Source organism: Scleropages formosus, chromosome 3 (assembly GCF_900964775.1).
Source record: "Scleropages formosus chromosome 3, fSclFor1.1, whole genome shotgun sequence".
Classification (NCBI taxonomy): Eukaryota; Metazoa; Chordata; class Actinopteri; order Osteoglossiformes; family Osteoglossidae; genus Scleropages; species Scleropages formosus.
Window position 1 is genome coordinate 37,875,905 of NC_041808.1, and position 20,733 is coordinate 37,896,637.

Genomic DNA, 20,733 nt, shown 5'->3' on the forward strand with positions numbered 1-20,733 from the left:
GTTTGTGTTTTCCCCCTTAAATGACATCAGTTTCACCTCACAGTTGTAAGACATGCTGTTCCGATGGACTGCTAAATAATATATGTAAAAATGTTTTATCCTATGGTTGCAGTTGCATCTTTTTGACTGGGATATAGTGTGCCTTACCTGCAAATCTATGTTGCCCTGAAAACACTTCAAATCAACATAAGTATAAAAGGGACTATACAAGTATACCAGTAAGTACACTATACAAGGGAGTATACAAGTTGCCAATTTAAAGTTACACTTAATGTTAAGAGTATAACTCATTCAAAAAATATTTTACAGCTTACCTTTTACTTAGAATATTAAGTGAAGAAATTACACTATACCTCTAGTTGGCAAAACTAATACTTTATTTTCATACCTCATATGAAAAATACATTTTTTTGGGTTAGTACAGTGAGTTTAAAAATGATCCCCAGGCACATTTATGATGGAAGCCAAAAAAGTAACACAAGCAGAGGAAATAAAAAAAAAAAATTGCTTATTTAAGGAAAAAAAAAACACACACAAAATTCCTGCTATTAATTTATGTTTTTACTTTTCTGAACAATGTGTTATATGAAGGTACCCAAAAAGGTGAATTTTGACTTATTTATCCCAACAAAAGAATTAAATCTCATTCATGAGTACTACAGGATTTGACAAAAGAAACAATTTTGTGCATATATGTATGCATCTAAAAATAAACATGTTAATATCCAGAGCTTGAAAGAAAGAAGTTAATATATCCATAAACTTTGCCAGAAATACCAATATTGAACTGTCAACTCACACCATATAAAAATTGTGATAAGTCACTTACATTAGCTCCAGTCATAAAATATTCTTTCAACTGTTTTGTTTTCTCCCTGAAACCATCAAGCCAAACTCTTGAATGGTGATTTCTTTGTTATGGTACTGCTGCAGCTGTCTGTCACTGATGTTACCAGCTTTCAAAGCATCTTCAATGGAAAACTTCATCCCCGATTTCCTGTCATGAAGAACAGAGGACTCACCCTTGGGGCCTTTAACAGTAATTTCTTCCCAGTCACACTCCTGACTCTGAAGGTTTACAAACATCTTCCACTCGATAAGGCCAGCCTTGTATGCTTCTTCTGGCTTCATTTCTTTTCCTGTGTCTGGGTCAATGACAACTATGGATCGTCTGAGATGGCTCTCCCTCTGTTCCCTCTTAATCCTCATGGCAGAGAGATTCTTTTGGAGATTCTCTATTTCCCTGTCTTTCTCACTGGTTATGCTCCTCAGGTCTGCGAGTTCCTTCTGAAGAGAAGAAATCCTCAGCTCCAGGTTCTTCCCAACCTCCATTGGTGAAGACTCTGTAATCTGCTTGGTCTCTTTGACTGTAATCTGGATCTCTGCCTGCAGTTTCCTGATCTCATTCTGTAATCTCTGGTTCTCCTGTTGCAGCTTGGCACTTTCATCACGTATGTATTCAAGTTCTTTCGAAGACTTAGTGTTTGTGAACTCCAGGTCAGACAACTTGGAGTTGAGGTCAGTAAGCTGCTGGTCCAACTCACGTCGTCGCCTTGATTCCTCCTCTAAGCTCCTCTTGAGCCTCTCTATCTCAAATTCAGCCTCAGGATCTTTCTCAACCTGAACTTTTTCTGAACGGACGACTTTTTCTCGCACTTCCATTTTCTCAAGGGTCACCTGTTTTTGCAAAAGAATATCAAGGTCTTTCTCAAGCAGCATTCGTTTATGTCTCTCCTCTTCCACTTGTACTTTGAGGATGGAGTGTTCCTTTTCCTGCTGGGGATCCTGCTGAAGCACCACCTTCTGCTTTACTGTCACCTTCTCTCTATTCTCCTTGTCCCTGATCTCAAGGTCATTGAGGCGGACTCTCAACCTCTGGATTTCTAATTCTGCTTCTCGACGAGCCCTACGTTCCTGCTCAAGCTCATGTAGTTGGGTTTCCAGATCTGACTTTTGTAACTGGAGTTTTGCAAGCTCTTCTTTAAGGATTGTTTTTTGTCTCTGTTCATTGATAATATTCTGAGAGAATGTCTGGCATTCAGACTTCAGAACCAGGTCTTCTTCCATTTTCACAACTTCCTGCTGGACAACCTTTTCTCTCACTTGGGAAAGGTCTATCTTTCGTAGTCTGATCTTTTCCTCATTGCTGGCCCTCTCACTCTCCAATTCCAATCGCCTCTTCTGTTCTTCTGCAAGCTTCCTCTTGAGGGTTTCCACCTCTTCCTTGGTTTTTGGATCTTCACGATACTTAAGAACTTCATTCAGTATCTCCTTTGTCTGGACTTGAGGTTTTGTGTCCTTCCACCTCTGAATCTCACCCTTTAACTGTCGAATTTCTATCTCTGCCTTCTCAATTTGATGACTTTTGTCTACAATTGTATTCCGGAGTTTTTCCAGTTCCCTTTCAGTCTCTGGGTCCGTTTTGTATTTGATGACCTCTTTAATGATTTCCTTATATTCAACTTGTGGGCCCCTGTTCTGGAGCATCTTCAGTTCCTCCTGAAGAGCTTTCAGCTGCAGTTCTGCATCTTTGTATCTTCTCTGCTGTTCAATGAGGTCAAGGCGGAGGTTAGCCACTTCATTTTCAGCTTTTGGATCAGGACGAACAATCTCTCGCATTTTCTCTTGAATGATGACTTTCGACTTCTCTTCCTCCAAGCTGGAAATCTTCCTCTGCAGGTCTGCTTTCTCCCTCTGAGAGGACCTGTGTTTTGCCTTTTCATCTTCATAATTTCGCCTAAGATTTTCAACTTCCCTTTCAAATGCAATGTCTTTTTCAACCTTCAGAACTTCTTTAATGGAAATCTTTTCTTCAGCAATGGACTTCTCTTTCTCCAGCCTCTTCAGTTTCTCCTGAAGGAATCGAAGCTCATCTTCCAATTGTTTTCGACTATCTATTTCTTTTTGCTTCCTCTCTAGCAGTAATCGATATGCTGTTTCCAGTTGTGGATCATTTTGCACTTTGACGACTTCTTCCTCTGTGATTACCTCTTGTTCTTTAGATTTCTCCTGTGCCAACATTGTGACTTGTTTTTGAATCACAGTGATCTCATTTTCTTTGCTTATCTTCTGTCTCCTGAGCTCCTCTAGCTCTTCCTTCAGCTTTCTCACTTCCTCTTCCTGGGCCTTGTCCTTCTCAATGCGTAGCACTTCCTTAACAATGTACTGCTGTGCATCTTCTTTCTTTTCTCGCTCATAACCGCGCAGTTTGAGACGTAGAGTCTCCAGTTCACTCTCTAGAGCCCTGGTTATTCTTTGCTCATCTGATAGTTTTTGCTGAACTTTGTGGATCTCCTCATCCAGTTGTGGATCAGGAACCTTCTTGATCACCTCCTTCTTGACAATTGTGTCTTGAGGTTTTTGGCCCTCTAGCATATAAATTTCAGTCTGAATTGTTTGGATTTCTTTTTCTAGTTGCTCCCTCCTATGAATCTCATCATCAAGTTGCTTCTGTATTCTCCAGCGTTCTTCGCCCGGTGGTGAAGCTCTCACAGACTGAACATTCTGCTGCATTACGAGGATCTCTGGTTGCTGCAAAAAAAGCACTGTATTGAGGAAATGCACAACTATGGTATAATTCTTCACCATTTGGCAACTGGAAATGATGTGATTACCTTACCTGATTCAAAAGACTTTGTGCATACTCCAGGTTCTGTAGTCTTTGTTTATTCACAGCGTTTACCTCCGTAAACTTAGCTTCAATAGCAGATTCCTAATTGAAAACAAAACCCAAGTTCTAATAAGATTTGGACTACTAGGAAAAGCATGTAGAAAACATACACCAAAAAATTTTTTTGCTGAGTAAATTATTGAACTTACAATTATGTGAAAAAGAAAGTACACACTCCTTCAGACTTAGAGAAACAATTGTTGCTGCTCATCAATCTGGGAAGGGTCATAAGGTCTTTGCACAAACTCCTCAAACCAACTATCACGCACGGTGGTTAAGGAGTGATGATTTTGGCTTATTTCGCAGCCACAGGACCTCGGCATCTACCAGTCGTTGACTCGAGCACGAAGTCGTCTTTATACCAAAGTATTATAGAGACAAATGTGAGGTCACCTGTCTGACAGTTAAAGCTTGGCTAAAACTGCATCATACAACAAGACAATGATCTCAAGCACACCAACAAATTTACTATTGAATGGCTAAATAATTAAAAAATTGAGGTGTTGGGTTGATGCCTGGACTTTGACTTGGTTATTGTAATTGAGAAGCTGAGGCAGGACTTCCAAAGATCTTTGCATGAATAAATACTCTCAAACATCACTGAACTGAGGTGGTGTTGTGAAAAAGTAAATTCACAAAATTCCTCCAAAACAATGAGAGACTGATAAACACATACAGAAGATGATTACTTGAAAGTCGTTACTGCTGCAAAAAAACAGCAGAACGGGAGTGTACTTAGTTTTTTCCATATATGGCTTCTACATGACGGCTAATTTTTTGTGAAAATATATGACAGTAGAATCTATTATGTGTTTGTCCCCTGAGGTTAGATGTGCCCAATTTTTGGACCTGTTGAGGACCAGATGTTTTTCTTCTCATGTCTTGATATATACATATAAAAAAACTGTAGAACTGAAAGAGAGTGTACTTTCTTTTTCATATAAAACTCTCTCTCTCTCACACACACACACACACACACACACACACAGAGTCTGAAACTACTTGTCCTGAGCGGTGCTGCGGGGAACCAGAACCTAACTCGGCAACACAGGGCGATAGGCTGGAGGGGGAGGGGACACGCCCAGGACGGGATGCCAGTCCATCGCAAGGCTCCCCAAGCAGGACTCAAACCCCAGACCCATCAGAGAACAGGACCTGGCTGAGCCCGTTGTGCCACCGCACCCCCCTTTCATATAACTATAGATCCGATAGGCAAAGTAAATCATGATGCAAGAGAATCTCTAAAAAGACACATAAGCACATTAGAAATTTGAACTTGCTTTGAATTCAGACAGTTAAAATACCCCAGCATGAACTCAGTCTGACTTTTTGTTACCTCATGCTGGACTTTAACTGCAGGGGATTCCACTCTGCTCCTTTTGTAGGTCTGTGGGATTAAACCATCTTCAAGGTCAAGAATTGACTTAAATTTCCCAGTTTCAGTTTCATAATCCTGCAAAGATGTTAAGAATTCAGAGATAAATTACTTCCAGTGAGGCATCATCACCAATCACAGGCATTGTAATGCAATCTGCAAAGCACTGTTTTCATTACCTTGACTGCTTGTTGGTACAGTTGAGCATTTTTTGAAACATTGTTTAATTCAGATTCTTTCCTTGCAATTTCAGAGAGAAGGTTCTGTAAAAGGATAAAAAGTAATTTTTACATTTCTCCTAACCATTTTAGAGAATGCTGAAAAAAATTTAAACAATAGACAGAGTATGTACACACACACACACACACACACACACACACACACACACACACACACACACACACACACACTGTTTGAAACCACAGCGAACCAGAGCCTAATCCAGCAACACAGGGCACAAAGCTGGAGGGGGAGGGGACACACCCAGGATGGGATGCCAGTCTGTCACAAAGCACCTCACGCAGGACTTGAATCCCAGACCCACTGGAGAGCAGGACTTGGCCAAGCCCGCTGCACCACCACACCACCGTACCACTGGACCCACTGTATAGAGTATGTATCTATAGGTAATTTCTTCTCAGAAATTCAATGCTGAAAATTTGCAAGACAAAAAAATTCCTTCTGAATACAAAAGGAAGGAGTTGTCAAACTGTCACCCTAATGACTAAGGCCATAGCATCCCTCCACCATAACAAAAAAAAAAAAACATCCAGAATACAACACTAATACAGCAGAGCAGTGGCTTTTGGCATTAACAACACTTGATATTATAATGAGGGGACAATAAGCAAGTAAGGCAATTTCACACTTATCTCATCACTCACATTTAGTAAAGTTTTGGAAAAAAGTTTCAAAACAAAAATATTGTTTTAATATCATACAAAATCAGTGTGAAATAAATGCATCCTCTCACTGCTGCAGAAAACACATACAGTACTTTAAAATATACATACCTGCAACCCCACACTAAATTTTCCCATGATACAAGATGAAAACTATTTTGTAAACGTTCTTTATTTCCATTAAAAATTTATTTTTGTAACCTTTCATTTAAAATGCATCAGTCTGTATTTCTAGCTGTGTCCACAAGTAAGTGTTTAATAATTAGCCATGGTCACAAACAACAAATGATGTATCTTGCAAAATGATGTATACAGTGGTGTAGCATAGCACGAGCTACCTGTATATGGAAACATCGCTACAAACTTGCAGGTTTTATATAAGTATGTTTGTGTATGATGGACAGAAAAATACAGCTAAAATTTAAAACACATCTTTCAAAAGTATGCCCATTTATAGGTATACATATATAGTAGGTAATTCTTAGATGAGCTTTAAAACATGATTGTTAAAAGTACTTACTCTTTGGTTTTTCAGTTTTGCCTCCACTTGTCTGGCATCATCACTTTCCCGTGGTTCATAGTTTGGCACTCGTGAAAGCCAGTTGTTTAGATTATCGTAGTCATTTCGATAGTTGGTGTAATACAGCTTGGCTCTCTGAAGGCTCTGAGATCTAAGAATACAGTATTGTGAATTTCTATGCTACTAGTAAAAAGGATGTATAATTCTATTGTGAAGTATAACTATTTGAGAAAATGCAAAGGTATAACACATTGGAGGAATTGCTCAGTATATTTATTTCCTGTATGTAATCTCACCTTATATCAATTTGCTTGTTGAGGTTGTCGTAACGCTTGCTGAGCTTGTTGACCTCGGCCTCTTGCCGCTCAATGTCAGGACAGTGTTCCTGTAGCTTTTTAGCCATCACCTCAGCGCTGCCTTTGGCAGCCTTCAGGTTCTGCTCTGCCTCCAGGATGACAGGTTTCTTTGCTTTCAGCTCAGAGGACATTGCCTGTGGAATCAAATGTAATCAATTCAGAAATTTAAGAGTCAGGACTTTGTGCTACATATATAGTAATCTTCCCCACTTCCAATTAAAAAAAGGAGTATGAACATACAAGCAGATCTTGTTGTGCTCTTTCCAAGGAGCTCAGATCAGAGGGTGCAACTTCCTCTCTAGCTAACTTGTTCTCATAGGTAGACAACAGAGTCTTCCCATTCTGTAGAGAATTGTCCAGGCGATTGGAATCTTGAAGTCTGCAATTTTGGACAACACTCTGTCGTTATTAAATGTTTTCTGCCAGCATTCTAGTCTGACAATACATCAAAATGTTCATACCTGTCCTCTGAGAGTTTCAGTAGTGAGTTGACCTTGTCGGACTTTTGGTTGGCTTCATCCACTTTGGAGTAGAGTTGTGGGGAACTACTGCACTTTGGGTTGGAGGTCAGGAAAGTTTCAGCCTCACGGACTTTGGAGGACTTCTCTGGTTCTATCTTCCAAACAGCAGCCTTAATATCCTACAAAACAAATATACTCATTACTATCATGGTCTAATTCAATATCTGAGACAGAATCTTAAATATATACACAATGCTTTAAAACTTGCAATATTAAAAACAGCAAAGAACTTTTTCAGCTATGAGTAAATGACTTAGCCTGCTCATCCGGAGACCACTGGGGACAAAAGGCAGTAGTCAGAAGGTTCTAAAACAGGCCACTACATGGTACTGTTGTAGTTGCAAGCATTTATTTATTTAGCAGATGCTTTTCTCCAAAGCAACGTATATCTCAGAGAAATACAATTTGTGCATTACATAAGGCTTAATTTGCATATGGTGGCAAGCCTTAGAAGTCATTGAATGTACTACATATAGCCAAGACCACAAGTGAACTTGGAAGTTCATCTTGGGAGTACAAGTGTGAGCCAGAATATGATCCAATTTCTTTGTTTTTCCATGGCATAACCTTTGCAAGACAATTAACAAATGTAAAGTTTCTCCTTCACCAGAAAAGTGTTGCTATGTGGTGCACTCTCAGATATTTCCAGGTTGGTTATTAGGTTATTATGATACAACAGCATGGTAAGGCATAAGTAGTTTTAATTAGTAAAAAGAAAATGCAGTAAAAATTGGAGAATATGAAAGGTTAATTGAAACACTTAACCAAAAGTGAATTGTATAAGTAGATGAAACGGAAAGAGGTAAGGAAGCTCACCTTAAGGTCTTGAAGCCTGTCTGTGCTGTCCTGCAATGGGCGGTTCTGTTCCAGTGGAGGGCGCACACGTGAATAGATTTCCCTCTCTTGCTTGTCGAGGTCATTGATCACCTTGTCCAGACTAGCCATCAGCTGGCGACACTGTTGCTCTTGCTTATCTGTCATTGTTTAGGAAGAAAGCAGATCTTCAGCACAATGCTGCGGTTTATAAATTCACATCGTTTTTGACACAAGAGCATGGTCTTGTTTACTTGGACACATACCGGTACCACTTGAGCTATCTCTCTTAAGTTCATCAAGGCGTTTCTGCAGGGATCCTTTGCTGTAGGAGATGTTTTGTTTGAGGGCCTTCTGTTGGCTGGAAAGTCTGCAAGCAACAATTGAAACATGGATATTAAAAGAGGCTTTCTCAATTTTCATAACGTGACAAAACCACCTCCAAAAAACAGTGACAGGGACCTACTTATCAGCAATGGAAACAGCATCTGGGTCAGTTGGAGGGATTATAAAGCAGACAGCTGGAGCAGACAGTTTTTGTCCAGTGGCATCTTTTATGTCCCACTTGCTCCCATTATTCCTGAGGAGGGTGTACTTTTCACCACGGACAATCTGGTCCTGGATTGGAGTCAACACAGAGATGTAACCCAACGATCTGAGACATGACAACAATATTCTGAGGCAGAAGAATGGATGGAAAATGGATGCCATGGATCACAAAAAGGTTGGAATACCCAAAGGGGAAATTGATGGAAGTTGTGTTAACTCATGTAGGCTGTTCAGTGCAAATAGCAGATTGAGAGTAATGAAAAGAAGCTTCTTACTCCCTCCGTGTCAAAGTCGCAGAGAGCCACCACTGGAAGGAGTTTCTGAGGAGTCTCCCTACGGAACTTCAGGGGGAGCACCTGCTGGCTCCTCTTCTGCAGGGCTTTCACGCGCTCATCATAGCGGTCCATCGCCTTTGCCTGGTCCTGCTCACATACACAGATGTCCAGTAAACATGTCCATGCCTCTACATTGACTTCAAGGAAGCTTAATAACCTCAGAAAAACTCACATCCAAATCATAGATTAGGCCCTCCATCTGGTATATGTCTTTGAAGTCAGGGTTGTACTTCTGTGTGATCTCTGTGTCCAGACGTTTCAGCAGTTCCTGGGTATCCCTTGCATCTTTGTAGAACTGCAGTGGGACTCAAGGCTGGTTATATTTCAGGAATATGACGAAAAAGCTTTCCACTTTTCTGTGAAATGGCTTCTTTTAAGCTACACTAATTCCTTTAGCTGACTCTTTTTTCCAAAGTGACTTACAGTATTAAGCTACTTACAATTTATTAGCCATTTATACATTGGGGTAATTTTACTGGACCAGTTTAGGGTACCTTGCTAAGGGGTACTACAGCCTGAGGTAGGATTTGAACTTGTGGGTCCAAAGGCATCAGCTCTAACCACTATGCTACGATCTGCCCCATTAAATAATAACCTAATTTCTTTAAATTGGGAACACTTTCTAAAGAAAGACGTAAGGGCTAATTTTATCATTCACAGTCATCATTTCCACTGATATTATGTATTTACCAATAATTCATCTTGGCTTTGAAAACATAGTCCTTTCTTTAACAGAATCATTTATCCAACAAAAAGCCACTGTACATACAGCAGTAATATTTGTGGTTGAAAAAATACTAAAAGCAGCAGGCACTCATACATACTAAGGGAAATTTAGACTTATTTGAATATCTTTTGTTACATTTGCATAAAAATGTCAGTGAACCCTAACAAAAGTAATTAGAACACAGGAAAACCCTATAAAGGGTTACATAGCAGGCAATCCTAATTCAGTGGTTGGTGAATTTAAATGACATCACCACAGCATAACAGTTACTGATCACTGGCAACATGAAATGTTGCCAAAACACACATGTGGTAAAAGGACAAAGGCTGAAATACGTACCTTGTGGTACTCCTCCATATTCTTGAGGTGGTTTTCCTCACAAATGAGCAGATTGAGGTACTGCTTCCAGTCAGCATGCACTGCTTCCATGTGGGCCTACAGGATGAAAACTTGAATCCTCAGAATATGCTTTTTTAATCATTTCAAGCGATGTATGACACCATGTTGAGCACATACACAGTCTGATTTTCATAGTCTGTACTCTCAGTGTAGCACAACACAACAAATATCATACCTCAATAACATTTTTTCCAGGATGTTCTGCAGCAATAAGTTTATCTCCATCTTCATCCAGCTGTTTTACAATGGCTTCTTTGGATTCCAGACTTTTGGTGACAAAGTTCTATTAGGCAATAAGCACACAGGATATTAGAATTTTGTCCATGTTTTTAAAACAATAACCAATTGTCCTCAGTGTTTTGATCTTTGAAGAAAGCTTCACGTATGATCCTTGCCTCATACTGCCTTTGTCGGGATGGGTAGTCCAGGTTTGCATCGCTCCAGTCGTAGTTTACACGTTCCTCTGTCTGTTGATCCAGCCAGTAGAGCTCATTGGTGCAACGCTGCATGTAGTCCCTCAGACTAAGGAGGTGCTGTTTACGCTCCTTTGAGTTGTTCTGGGGATGAGGGACACAAAGCAAGCAATGACTTTTCCTCCTTACCCATCTAGTCACATTAAAGCATTTGGTTTTACTGAGCCTGAAATTGTGTCTGTTGAACTCAAAGGATTTTATTCAGGTCATTGTGAAGTGAATTTCTGCTGGGACTGAGGGAAATCAGCCATTCTTACCAGAAGCTTGTTATACTTTATCTGAAGGCCACTAGAATAACCCTGAAATGTAAACAAAACACAGATGACATCATGGTAGAATGACAAATTTTATGTGAAGTGGAAGAAAATGGATTACAGAAGTTTTTGTCACCCTGATTTTTGACAATGCAATTACTGCTGAAGAACAAATCTGTTGATTCTAAAGGTCACCTTGTCGTCGCCTTCTGCTATGTAAGGTCCAAGAGCTTCCACTTCACTATGGAAGATGTTGTGCTCCTCCACTTCTTGTTCAACCGTGGGCAAATCATTCCCAAAGCTTTTATTATTGAGATTCCGCTATTAAATAGAAACACATGTAAGGCTTCAATCAATTCACCTCAGCAAACAGGTTCACTGCCATGTGGCGGAAGTAAGGCAACTGGTAGGCAAAGACCAAACAAATGAATCTGCTGTTGCAGGAGGAGGGTCCCTCTCACCTGTTTCTCATCCATGATCTGACCCCAGTCAACGGTAGGGAGCCCTTCCGAGCGAGTAAGGTTGTATATCCTAGCATGTTCGTCTCGGAGTTTCAAAACTCTGGTCCTGAGCTGCTTTACACTTTGACAAGACAGAGAGAAACAGTAGCTTTAGCTGTTTACTTCTTGCATAGAACTTCCATTAACTTTGGCATTTCTGTAAATTATCAGAATTGTTTTGATTAATTAAATTTATTCATTTAGCTGACACTTTTCCCAAAAGCAACTTACAGTGTTAAGGTACTTACAATTATTGAGCCATTTATACAGCTGGGTAATTTTTACTGGAGCAAATTAGGGTAAGTACCTTGCTCAAGGGTACTACAGGCAGAGGTGAGAATCAGACAGTTGTACCTTTTCAATGCTAATTATATATGTCAACAGTGCAGCTTGAATGTATGACAACTCTATAGGGGTGGTAATTATTCTTTTATGAAGTGTAATTTTTCTAATTAGAAAATCTAAATCTTAAATCTGTAAACTAAAAAAAAAAAGGGATAAAGGATTGTGATTTGCACACCTGCTTATCTTTATCTACTTGGTTTAACCAATTCAAACTTGGGGTTCACTTGGTTTTGTACCTGTACTACTACTACTATTTCTTCTACTACATACTGTATATGATTTCCTCTAAAGAAACATATGGAAAGGGTAATTACATGCCTATTATGTCAGATGAGAAAGACTGATTCTAATTAAATAATGATTTTTTGATAAAACTAAAGGATACTATGGGCTTCATGTACATTCAAGCAACACTGCATTAGTTGTTTTGAATGAAGTATCCCAAACCAACTATAATGCAGAAATGCATGATCTTTTAGTTTTTGAACTGCCTTTTTATGTATGCACATCAGACGCACTCTTGCTCAATCATCTCAGCCTGTGGGTGATGCAGGCGAGTAGCTTCAGCAGCATCCTCATCCAGGCCTTTCAGTAAGTCCAGAGAATTCATGATCCTCTTGTTGGTGTCATCCTGATATAAAGGCTGCTTGCCCTCATTGATCTTATTCACATCCTGCACACAGAATCATAGACTTTACAGTGAGCATTACAGAAATCTACTAAAATCCAATTCTGTCTGTGAGCAGGTAGCATAGCAAATGTTAGCAGATAGCATATCCAAATATTGTTAATACACACCTAGTTATTACTTAGCTGTTACTAAGAATTTAAATGGATTTTCACAGTATAAGATTTTTCACATTTTAACATGTGACTATTATGACCTGAAATGTCAAATTACAAATTGCTGTCAAACTAACTACTACGCAACCATCATTTTGTGCCAGTTCAAAGCTTCTTAAAGTGCAATGCACTCAACCTATAATAACTATAAGTTTTGTAGGTATACAAAAATATAATCCAGTTAAGTGGCTTCAAGTAAAGGTCGTGAAACTAAACAGCAATAACACCCATGTACATACTTTGTTCAGATTCTGCTCTGTCTCATAAATGTTCTTCTCCACCTTGTCAGCATTCCTCTGCAGCTTCTCAATGAGTGCAGACAGCTCGATGTTGGTCATCCTGTACAGGCATAAGTGAAAAATTATGACTTGAGTATTTGTGGTCTTTGGTGACATACTGCCGCAAAGACATACACTTCAGATTATGAAGCATTACTGTTTTGAACCTCAGACATAAACACTTGTTTCCGTAAACTGATCTAATTTTAGAAGGCATTTTGTACACAGTTCTTAAAAAGCAATAACATTTCAATATGTATGAAAATCACAAAAGAAGCTCTTATACTATTTAGTTCATTAACCCTATCAAAATCTTTAAAAAGATGCATACACACCTGTATTAGTTATCTAACCTGCGATGAGTGTGTTTATTTAATGCTTTTGGAATATTATGTATCAGTCTGGGTGAAGTTATCCTTAGCAAAATATAATGATGTTATATGTTGTACATGTAAATTATGTTTACACTATTACACTATTCCTTACAAAAGTGTTTTAGTTTGTTCTCTGAATTCACCTTATTATGCAAATTACCACAATTTCTAGCAGAAGAAAAAAGATTCAACAAAAAAAAAGTAAGCTTAAATTAAAACACAACATTGAAGGCATTTTGATATGAACAAATGTCAACATATACTGTTTTAACATAAATTATTAATTGTAGTTTGTCTTTGAATGTTTTAATTTTTTATTGATTCATTCGTTATCAATAAGGGCTTGTGGAATGGCGAATCACAGCTAACAACCTGGTGAGGGACACTGATAGTTTGGTTCACACAGATGTTTATGATATAAAGAAATACAGTTTTCAAAGTCACTAGTCATGTATTTCACTCAGCAAACCACAATAACACTGTGAAATGTCAGCTCACACTTCAACTGTTGTGATGCAGAGGACAGAAATATCTGAAAATAAAATAGTGATGAAAATGCAATGAGACATAACTATATACACGCACACACACACACACACACACACACACACACACACACACACACACACACACACACATTTTCTGAACTGCTTGTCCCATACGGGGTCGCGGGGAACTGGAGCCTTCCCAGCAACACAGGGCGTAAGGCCGGAGGGGGAAGGGACACAACCAGGATGAGACACCAGTCCATCACAAGGCACCCCAAGCGGGACTCGAACCCCAGACCCACCAGAGAGCAGGACTCGATCCAACCCACTGCGCCCTCTCTAACTATATACATTCAATGCATATTTATTCACACAAGAAATCAGCATAGTATCTGCATGTTATGCAGAATTAAACAAATTGTAAATAAAATTCCTGTCACAAAAGTAAAACGACTAACGTGCAAAAATGCTGAACAATAAGCCTGTGCGATGAAGAGTAAATATTTTTATAAGCCATTGTAGTAGGTTTTTTGTTGTACGGGAGTGAGTGTACTGAGAACAAAGCAGTAAATGCAAGCTGAGCTGTGCTAACATGGTGGTACAGTGGGTAGTGCTGCTGTCTCACAGCACCGGGGTGGTGCAAAAGGAGAGGGGTTTGATCCCCGCTTGGTTTCTAAGAAGTTTGCATGTTCTGGGTGTGTGGGTTTCTTCCCATAATCCAAAGACATGCTATTCAGCTTCACCTGTAGTGTGTGAGTGACCAAGACAGTGTGTTTTGCTGATGCATAGATGAGCGACCTTTTGTAAGTAGTGTACATAGTACTAGCAGTGTAAGTCACCTTAGTGAATAAGGTGTGTGGGCTGAAACACTAGAGAGTTTGTTGGAATTCCCTTTGGAGAGAAGTGTCTGCTAAACGAATAAATGTAAATAATATTAACCACGGCTACAGTTGGCAGCAGTGGTTAAGCTGCTGTGAGACACCAGCACTTCAGATTCCCTTTTTTGCAATTCCCAGGCACATACCTGTGCCGATGACTCACATTTTTAATTGCACATATGACTCAAAAAGGATTGGTAATCAGACAGGAGATAGTAGATTAACAACCACAACGTACACTGTCGATAAACATAGTTTTTCCCCCTTCCCATCTCCTTATTTCTCTATTGCCTTGCTTTATGTTACTTTATTCTATGTTTATGACCAGCTGATCTCTCTTTTAAACCACAGAAGATTATGCGACTGCCCATCTCAGACTCAGAAAAGACCTAAGTTCAAGACCACTGTACCGGTCTTTTTGACGACAGTCCCTCTGTGGACACGGCAGGGTTTTCTACACGGGCCATAAAAGAAGGTGCGACACAAGAACAGGTTTCTTTGCCTCTGCCTTATCAGCAGGCCTGAGTTGGCCCAGCCTTAATAGCTGTGAAGACATGGCAGTTTTTGGAATCATGCTGTTACAAAAATATGCCAACATAAAGTCCACACTAATTTGCAATTGTATCCATGTAAAGAGTACTTAAGAGTCATTATTCAGTTGCTTAGAAGATTTCTTTTTAATCCAGGATAAATCATTTACTGTAGATTATAGTTCAACACCTGTTCTAAAACTGAAAAAAACACAGGAAAATGAAAAAGAACACGACTACCATAAATATTAAAATTACTGCATTTTATTTCAAACATATGTCATTTGAACACTAATGCTTTTAATTTATACTACATTTAAGTAAGTAAATAAATTATGAAAATAAATGTTCCAATCTTTTGCATTCAGGATATTCACGTCCTCAGTCAAGACAGTAACTTTAAAATTGTGTATAAAGTTATTATTAATCATTTCAAGAAAAAGTCACTAAATCAGAAGCCTTGGTCTGAATGAATGTGCATTTTTTGTGGCAATGTCTACATCTGAATCTTTTTCTGTGTCATTTAGATTATTTTTTTATTAACATTTCTTATACACTGAGAGTGAAATGTTTCTGTTTCAAATATGGTTATCCTTCATGCTTAGCCTAATTCATTTCCAAAATAAAACCCACCAATTTCAGTCACAGAAAACTGCACAAATGCACCTTTTTTAAATCTAAGTTGCCCCACATAAAAAATAATAATTTAATGGAGTGCTTCCCTCACCAGAGTGATACAGAAATACTGAAAATAAGTTTCCAAGGTTACAATTACAACAAATAAATTAAATAACAGATGAGGCCAGCAGCAACAGTAGAGAGGAAAACAAACAAACAAAAAACTACAGTCAGAACTAAAGGCAGAAAAATAAACCTCTGCAGGTTCCAGCATCAGTGCCTGCCCTTGCCTCTGGGGCATTCTACTGTGGTGAGTGAAAATGTTTAATCATGTAATTTACAACACTTGAATTCATAAATCACATAACTTAATATATCCAAATGGAACTTAAAGAGATAATTTATTAAGGCAGCAGTTTAATATGATAAATTATATAAATAGATTTGGAAAACCATTTCTGGGAAAAATTTTGACAGGCGTTAAGTACAAACTTAATTTTCAGTTGGAGGGTTATGAATTTTTGCATACTTTGCACGTTTGAATAAATTTGATACACTAGAAATACGAGTCACCTTACATCATTAATACAATTTTCCTTGTTTATCTGATCAACATTTGTTTTCATCACAGTTTACTTAGACAAAAGGGTATGTCTACATTTCTTTTAGTGCTATGATTTATTTTTGAGTAAGAATTTTAGAAGAAACTATGAAAACATAGACACAGGCATTTCACCATATACTATACAGTACATCAAATGGAAGGCAAAGAAAAAATATTGTGTCATTATAACCATTAACAGTTTCATTAGCAGCATATAAATTTAATATTAGCAAACAGATAACAAGGCTTTGTAAGTAAACTAATGAATGTGTAGTACAATTTCGCATTACATTATTTCATGTTTTCTCTACAATAATCAAAGAACATAGGATTTAAAATGATCAGTTTGACGAGAGGTAAGAGTCCCATGCAATAATTATAGAGTGCAACGTGTAGAATGTTACATAAGGTGCAACTGTCCACTTTTGTTTCAGTGACAGGCCTGTTTAAGACTGTGCATCACACTGAAAATACTGCAGTTTCACTCATGGCACCATCACAAGGTGTGTTTGATATGCCCTCCCATGCACCAGAAAACCCACAAGTGATTATGCACTTGCATGCAAATCCTACTTTGGCTGTGCTAGGAATCCTAGACCGAAGCAAAGAAACAATGTTCAGAAACATGCCGTTTCAACACTTGTTTTCTATGCAAGAGTGCGACAGGCGATGTCTGAATTTGTGACAGTGGGATGAATTGACAGTATGGAGGTGCAGGCAGCTCACCAATGACTAGAGAAAGCACTTGATTATTCTGAGCAACTATTTTGACCAAAGGCAGTGCTAACAAATATTGAGCATGGGTTCCCCAAAGCATTGTCAATGTTGTATCTTATTTTCTATTTATAAAGTTCTATAAAGTCCTAAGCCAAAAGGAAATGTTCTGCAAAACACACATCTGTGAAGACCAAATATGTTTAAGCTTATTTTTAGATAAAATTGTGAGTTTGTTAATTAACATATTTCCCTGGAGGGATTATTAATACACACACACACACACACACACACACACACACACACATTTTCAGAACTGCTTGTCCCATACAGGGTCGCGGGGAACCAGAGCCTACCCGGCAACACAGGGCGTAAGGCCAGAGGGGGAGGGGACACACCCAGGACGGGACGCCAGTCCACCGCAAGGTACCCCAAGCGGGACTCGAACCCCAGACCCACCGGAGAGCAGGACTGCGGCCCAACCCACCGCGCCCCCGCGCCCCCCTAGTATTAATATATTCTATACTATTTGTGCAAGACTGCATATATTACATATACTGTCTATATGGGTAATTCTCTTGCATTTTGCACTTGATGCTACACTGATACAACAGAACAGAAAGGACATCAAACTACTTGACGGTGGCGTACTCTTTAAGACATCCAGATACTACAGTTGTAGCCAGCAGGTACTCAGGATGACATGTCTGAACTTGATGTCTGGCAGCTCATATGATTTCTGTGAAGGGCCAGTTGGGTTGAGGGATGGATACCCGCAAAGAGGAACACGAAGTGGTTAGGCAGATACAAAGACAACGGTAGAAGTCCTTTGGAATACTCAAAGTCCATGGACCCAGATACCATGTGAACGCATCACTAACACAGCAGTACAGAAAGGAATAGGCTCCGGGGCACTGCGACCCTGCCTTAGGATGAGTGTTCTTTTAATGTGAACTACAAAGTTCACAGTAAACTGCCTGACAATATTGTGTGTCGTGTACTATAATCCATCATATAACCTGTAATTATAACATAGTGTAGACTAAAGACTATAAAATGCAATGTGAAAATGTCAACTTGTAGAGAAAACTGCCTCCCAGTTCAACAAATAGAAACTAAACCGTAAATGAAAATGGCATGAAATGGGGACAAAGCATTTGGTTTCTGGGGTACCGCGCTATTTTCAAACTGGCTTAACTTGTAGGAAATAAAGCGCTACCAGCTTTTTGCTAACGCATTTCTGCAAGGTACCTTTCAGTATTTAGCTATTTACAGTGTCAATATACATGAATTGTGAGTGGCACGTTGCCTAGGTGTACCAAAAGGACGTGGGTTTGATCCCCGCTCAGGCTGTGTGGAGTCTGAAAGTTCTCCCGGTGTCTGAGTGGGTTTCCTCCGGGTGCTCCGGTTTCTTCCCACACTCCAAAGACATGCAGTTCAGGTTCACCCATCGTGTGTGAATGACAGAGAGTGTGTGTGTGTTCCACTGATGTATGGATGAGTGACCTATTGTAACTTAAGTAGTAGTGTATCTAGCAGTAAATCACGGCTAGAAGGTGTGTGATAACACTACTAGTGTTAAGTCGCTTAAGCATCTGCAAAACAAATCACGTAATGATGTACCTGCTAGCCAGATTACAAACAACACATTTACTATATTCACTGGAATGTCGGCGGTAGATCCCCAATGCTACTCTTGTATAAAGATGAAATGAAGAGTTAAAACAAACAACATAGAACTCAGTTTGTTTTCTGCTATTTTATTAAAATACCGACGGATCATGGGAGAAGTCAGCGCGCATCGCCACAGAAGGGCGTGGTTTGGCTCGGGGCGAAACGGCCGCGCGCAGCTTCGGGGACATGAGAGTTGAGCGCGAGCTGTCAGCGGCTCAACGGAGCACAACTCGCCAAACCTGTTGCTTTGCAAACACACCCCTCTGTCGAGACAGAGTTTGAGAAACGGTCCGATTCTGAATACTGAGGCTTCAACGCGACTAGTTTGTGTTTCGTCTTTCATTCTGCTGCACGTGCAGTGCGCTTTCTTCCTGTTTAGTTTATTACGAATATATAGGTATTAGATTCAATCGCGCAACTCTTGCAAGCAAGTAGTAGCGACCTAATGTAATAATGACAGAATACCGAATAGCTAGGCATCGATCCAGATTGTGCATGATAAACTAAGACAGCAGCTCCAACTGTAGCCAAACTAGCCCAGATCAGCAGATGTGTGCACAAACGCAGATTGACTCCCCACTCACTTGTTTCTGGGCGTGATGGTCACGCTATTCTTGGAGCTCTTCTTCTTGAACATGGTGGCAGTTCACCCCCTTTCTCTTCCCAGATGCCGTCGTCGAGAAGTGCAGCAACAGAATCCCGGCTTTTCCTCTGTCACGTCCTGCGCGTAAAACTAATCAGCGCGAGCCGTCCCCAGTCACACGACACGCGCCGCTCCAAGGTGCAGCACAGTGGTTAATGCACTCGATGGGAGTTGACGTAGAGCAAAATAAAGGCTGCATGATTCCTCCCTCCCTGAACTTGGGTGGTGCGCACTGGCAGCCTATCGGCTCGTGGGCGTGCGCGCTGCTACGACTAACTGCTCCAATGTTCTTCTTTACTAACGCTAAGAATACCTGGCAGAATACACACACACACACACAGAGTCTGAAACCACTTGTCCCAAGCAGGGGTCGCGACGAGCCGGAGCCTAACCTTGCAACACAGGGCACAAGGCTGGAGGGGGAGGGGACACAACCAAGACGGGACACCAGTCGGCAGTCCGTCGCAGGGCACCCAGGGGGGACTCGAACCCCGAGCCCACCAGAGAGCAGGACCTAGCCAAACCTGCTGTGCCGCCACAGCCCCTTCTTCGAAGTTCTTGGCAAGACAACAATAACGTAACAATGATTCACGTCTTTACATTTATAGTGCACCCTTCCTGCCAAGCGGGCTCAGGGTAAACAATCCTTAAGATACACACAAATGTAAAATACAATAAATTGTTGAGTTACAGCTAACTATTAGCACAATATTAATGTGACCTAATAATGTGGCAATTACGTGTAAGTGTTCAGTTTTAGTGTTTGTTGTGAACCATACCAGGAGAAAAAAAATCACACAGGTGTCAGAAATTTATCTATTTCTGTCTATTTGACTAGTAATTTTTATTAAAGAATTAGACAGCCATACTTAGGCCTATTCTATATTATAGATATTCATAATACATATAAATACATACAACACTTTCGTACCACAACCACAAAGTAAGCATAAGAAGTATATTAATGTTTGCGAACACCTGGTTCTCAAGATGTATCTCAGTGTGTGCAGCTTGTCAGTATATTAAGTATACGAGTACCACATACATTTCTGCTCCACATTTTTATCGTAACTTTAAAGGGTTCCATTGTATACAATTTTTATTACAAAAAACGAAAGGGACTCTTTGCTTATTAGTTATTCACGCATGGAATGAAAGTAGATTTCAGTGTTCGCTAAAGGTACCTTGGCAGATAATTAGTTCTTATTTTAATATACAGGTCTATCCTGATGCTGATTATTCTGACCATAAAGAGTGTGCCAGGAAGAATGATGCTAGGGGACCCTGACGAGAAAACATAGTTATAAAATATGTCTTCAGAGTCCTGGCTGTGGAATCCCTTATGAATTG

General features: G+C 39.7%; 1 protein-coding gene across 1 annotated transcript; it reads right to left on the bottom strand.

Annotated features, from left to right (window-relative positions):
* Nucleotides 1–539: 539 nt before the first annotated feature.
* ppl (periplakin) lies at nt 540–19,625 on the bottom strand. The gene is made up of 22 exons (XM_018744251.2): nt 19,325–19,625; nt 12,822–12,921; nt 12,258–12,412; nt 11,356–11,476; nt 11,090–11,215; nt 10,898–10,939; nt 10,563–10,724; nt 10,343–10,450; nt 10,108–10,203; nt 9,214–9,336; nt 8,982–9,128; nt 8,624–8,775; nt 8,424–8,527; nt 8,161–8,318; nt 7,285–7,463; nt 7,064–7,202; nt 6,764–6,957; nt 6,468–6,618; nt 5,225–5,308; nt 5,007–5,123; nt 3,620–3,712; nt 540–3,531 (listed from the first exon to the last, which is right to left on the bottom strand). Exons 1-22 carry the CDS (start codon nt 19,375–19,377, stop codon nt 856–858), a joined length of 5,280 nt encoding a protein of 1,759 aa, XP_018599767.1. The 5' UTR covers nt 19,378–19,625; the 3' UTR covers nt 540–855.
* Between the last annotated feature and the right edge of the window lie 1,108 nt (nt 19,626–20,733).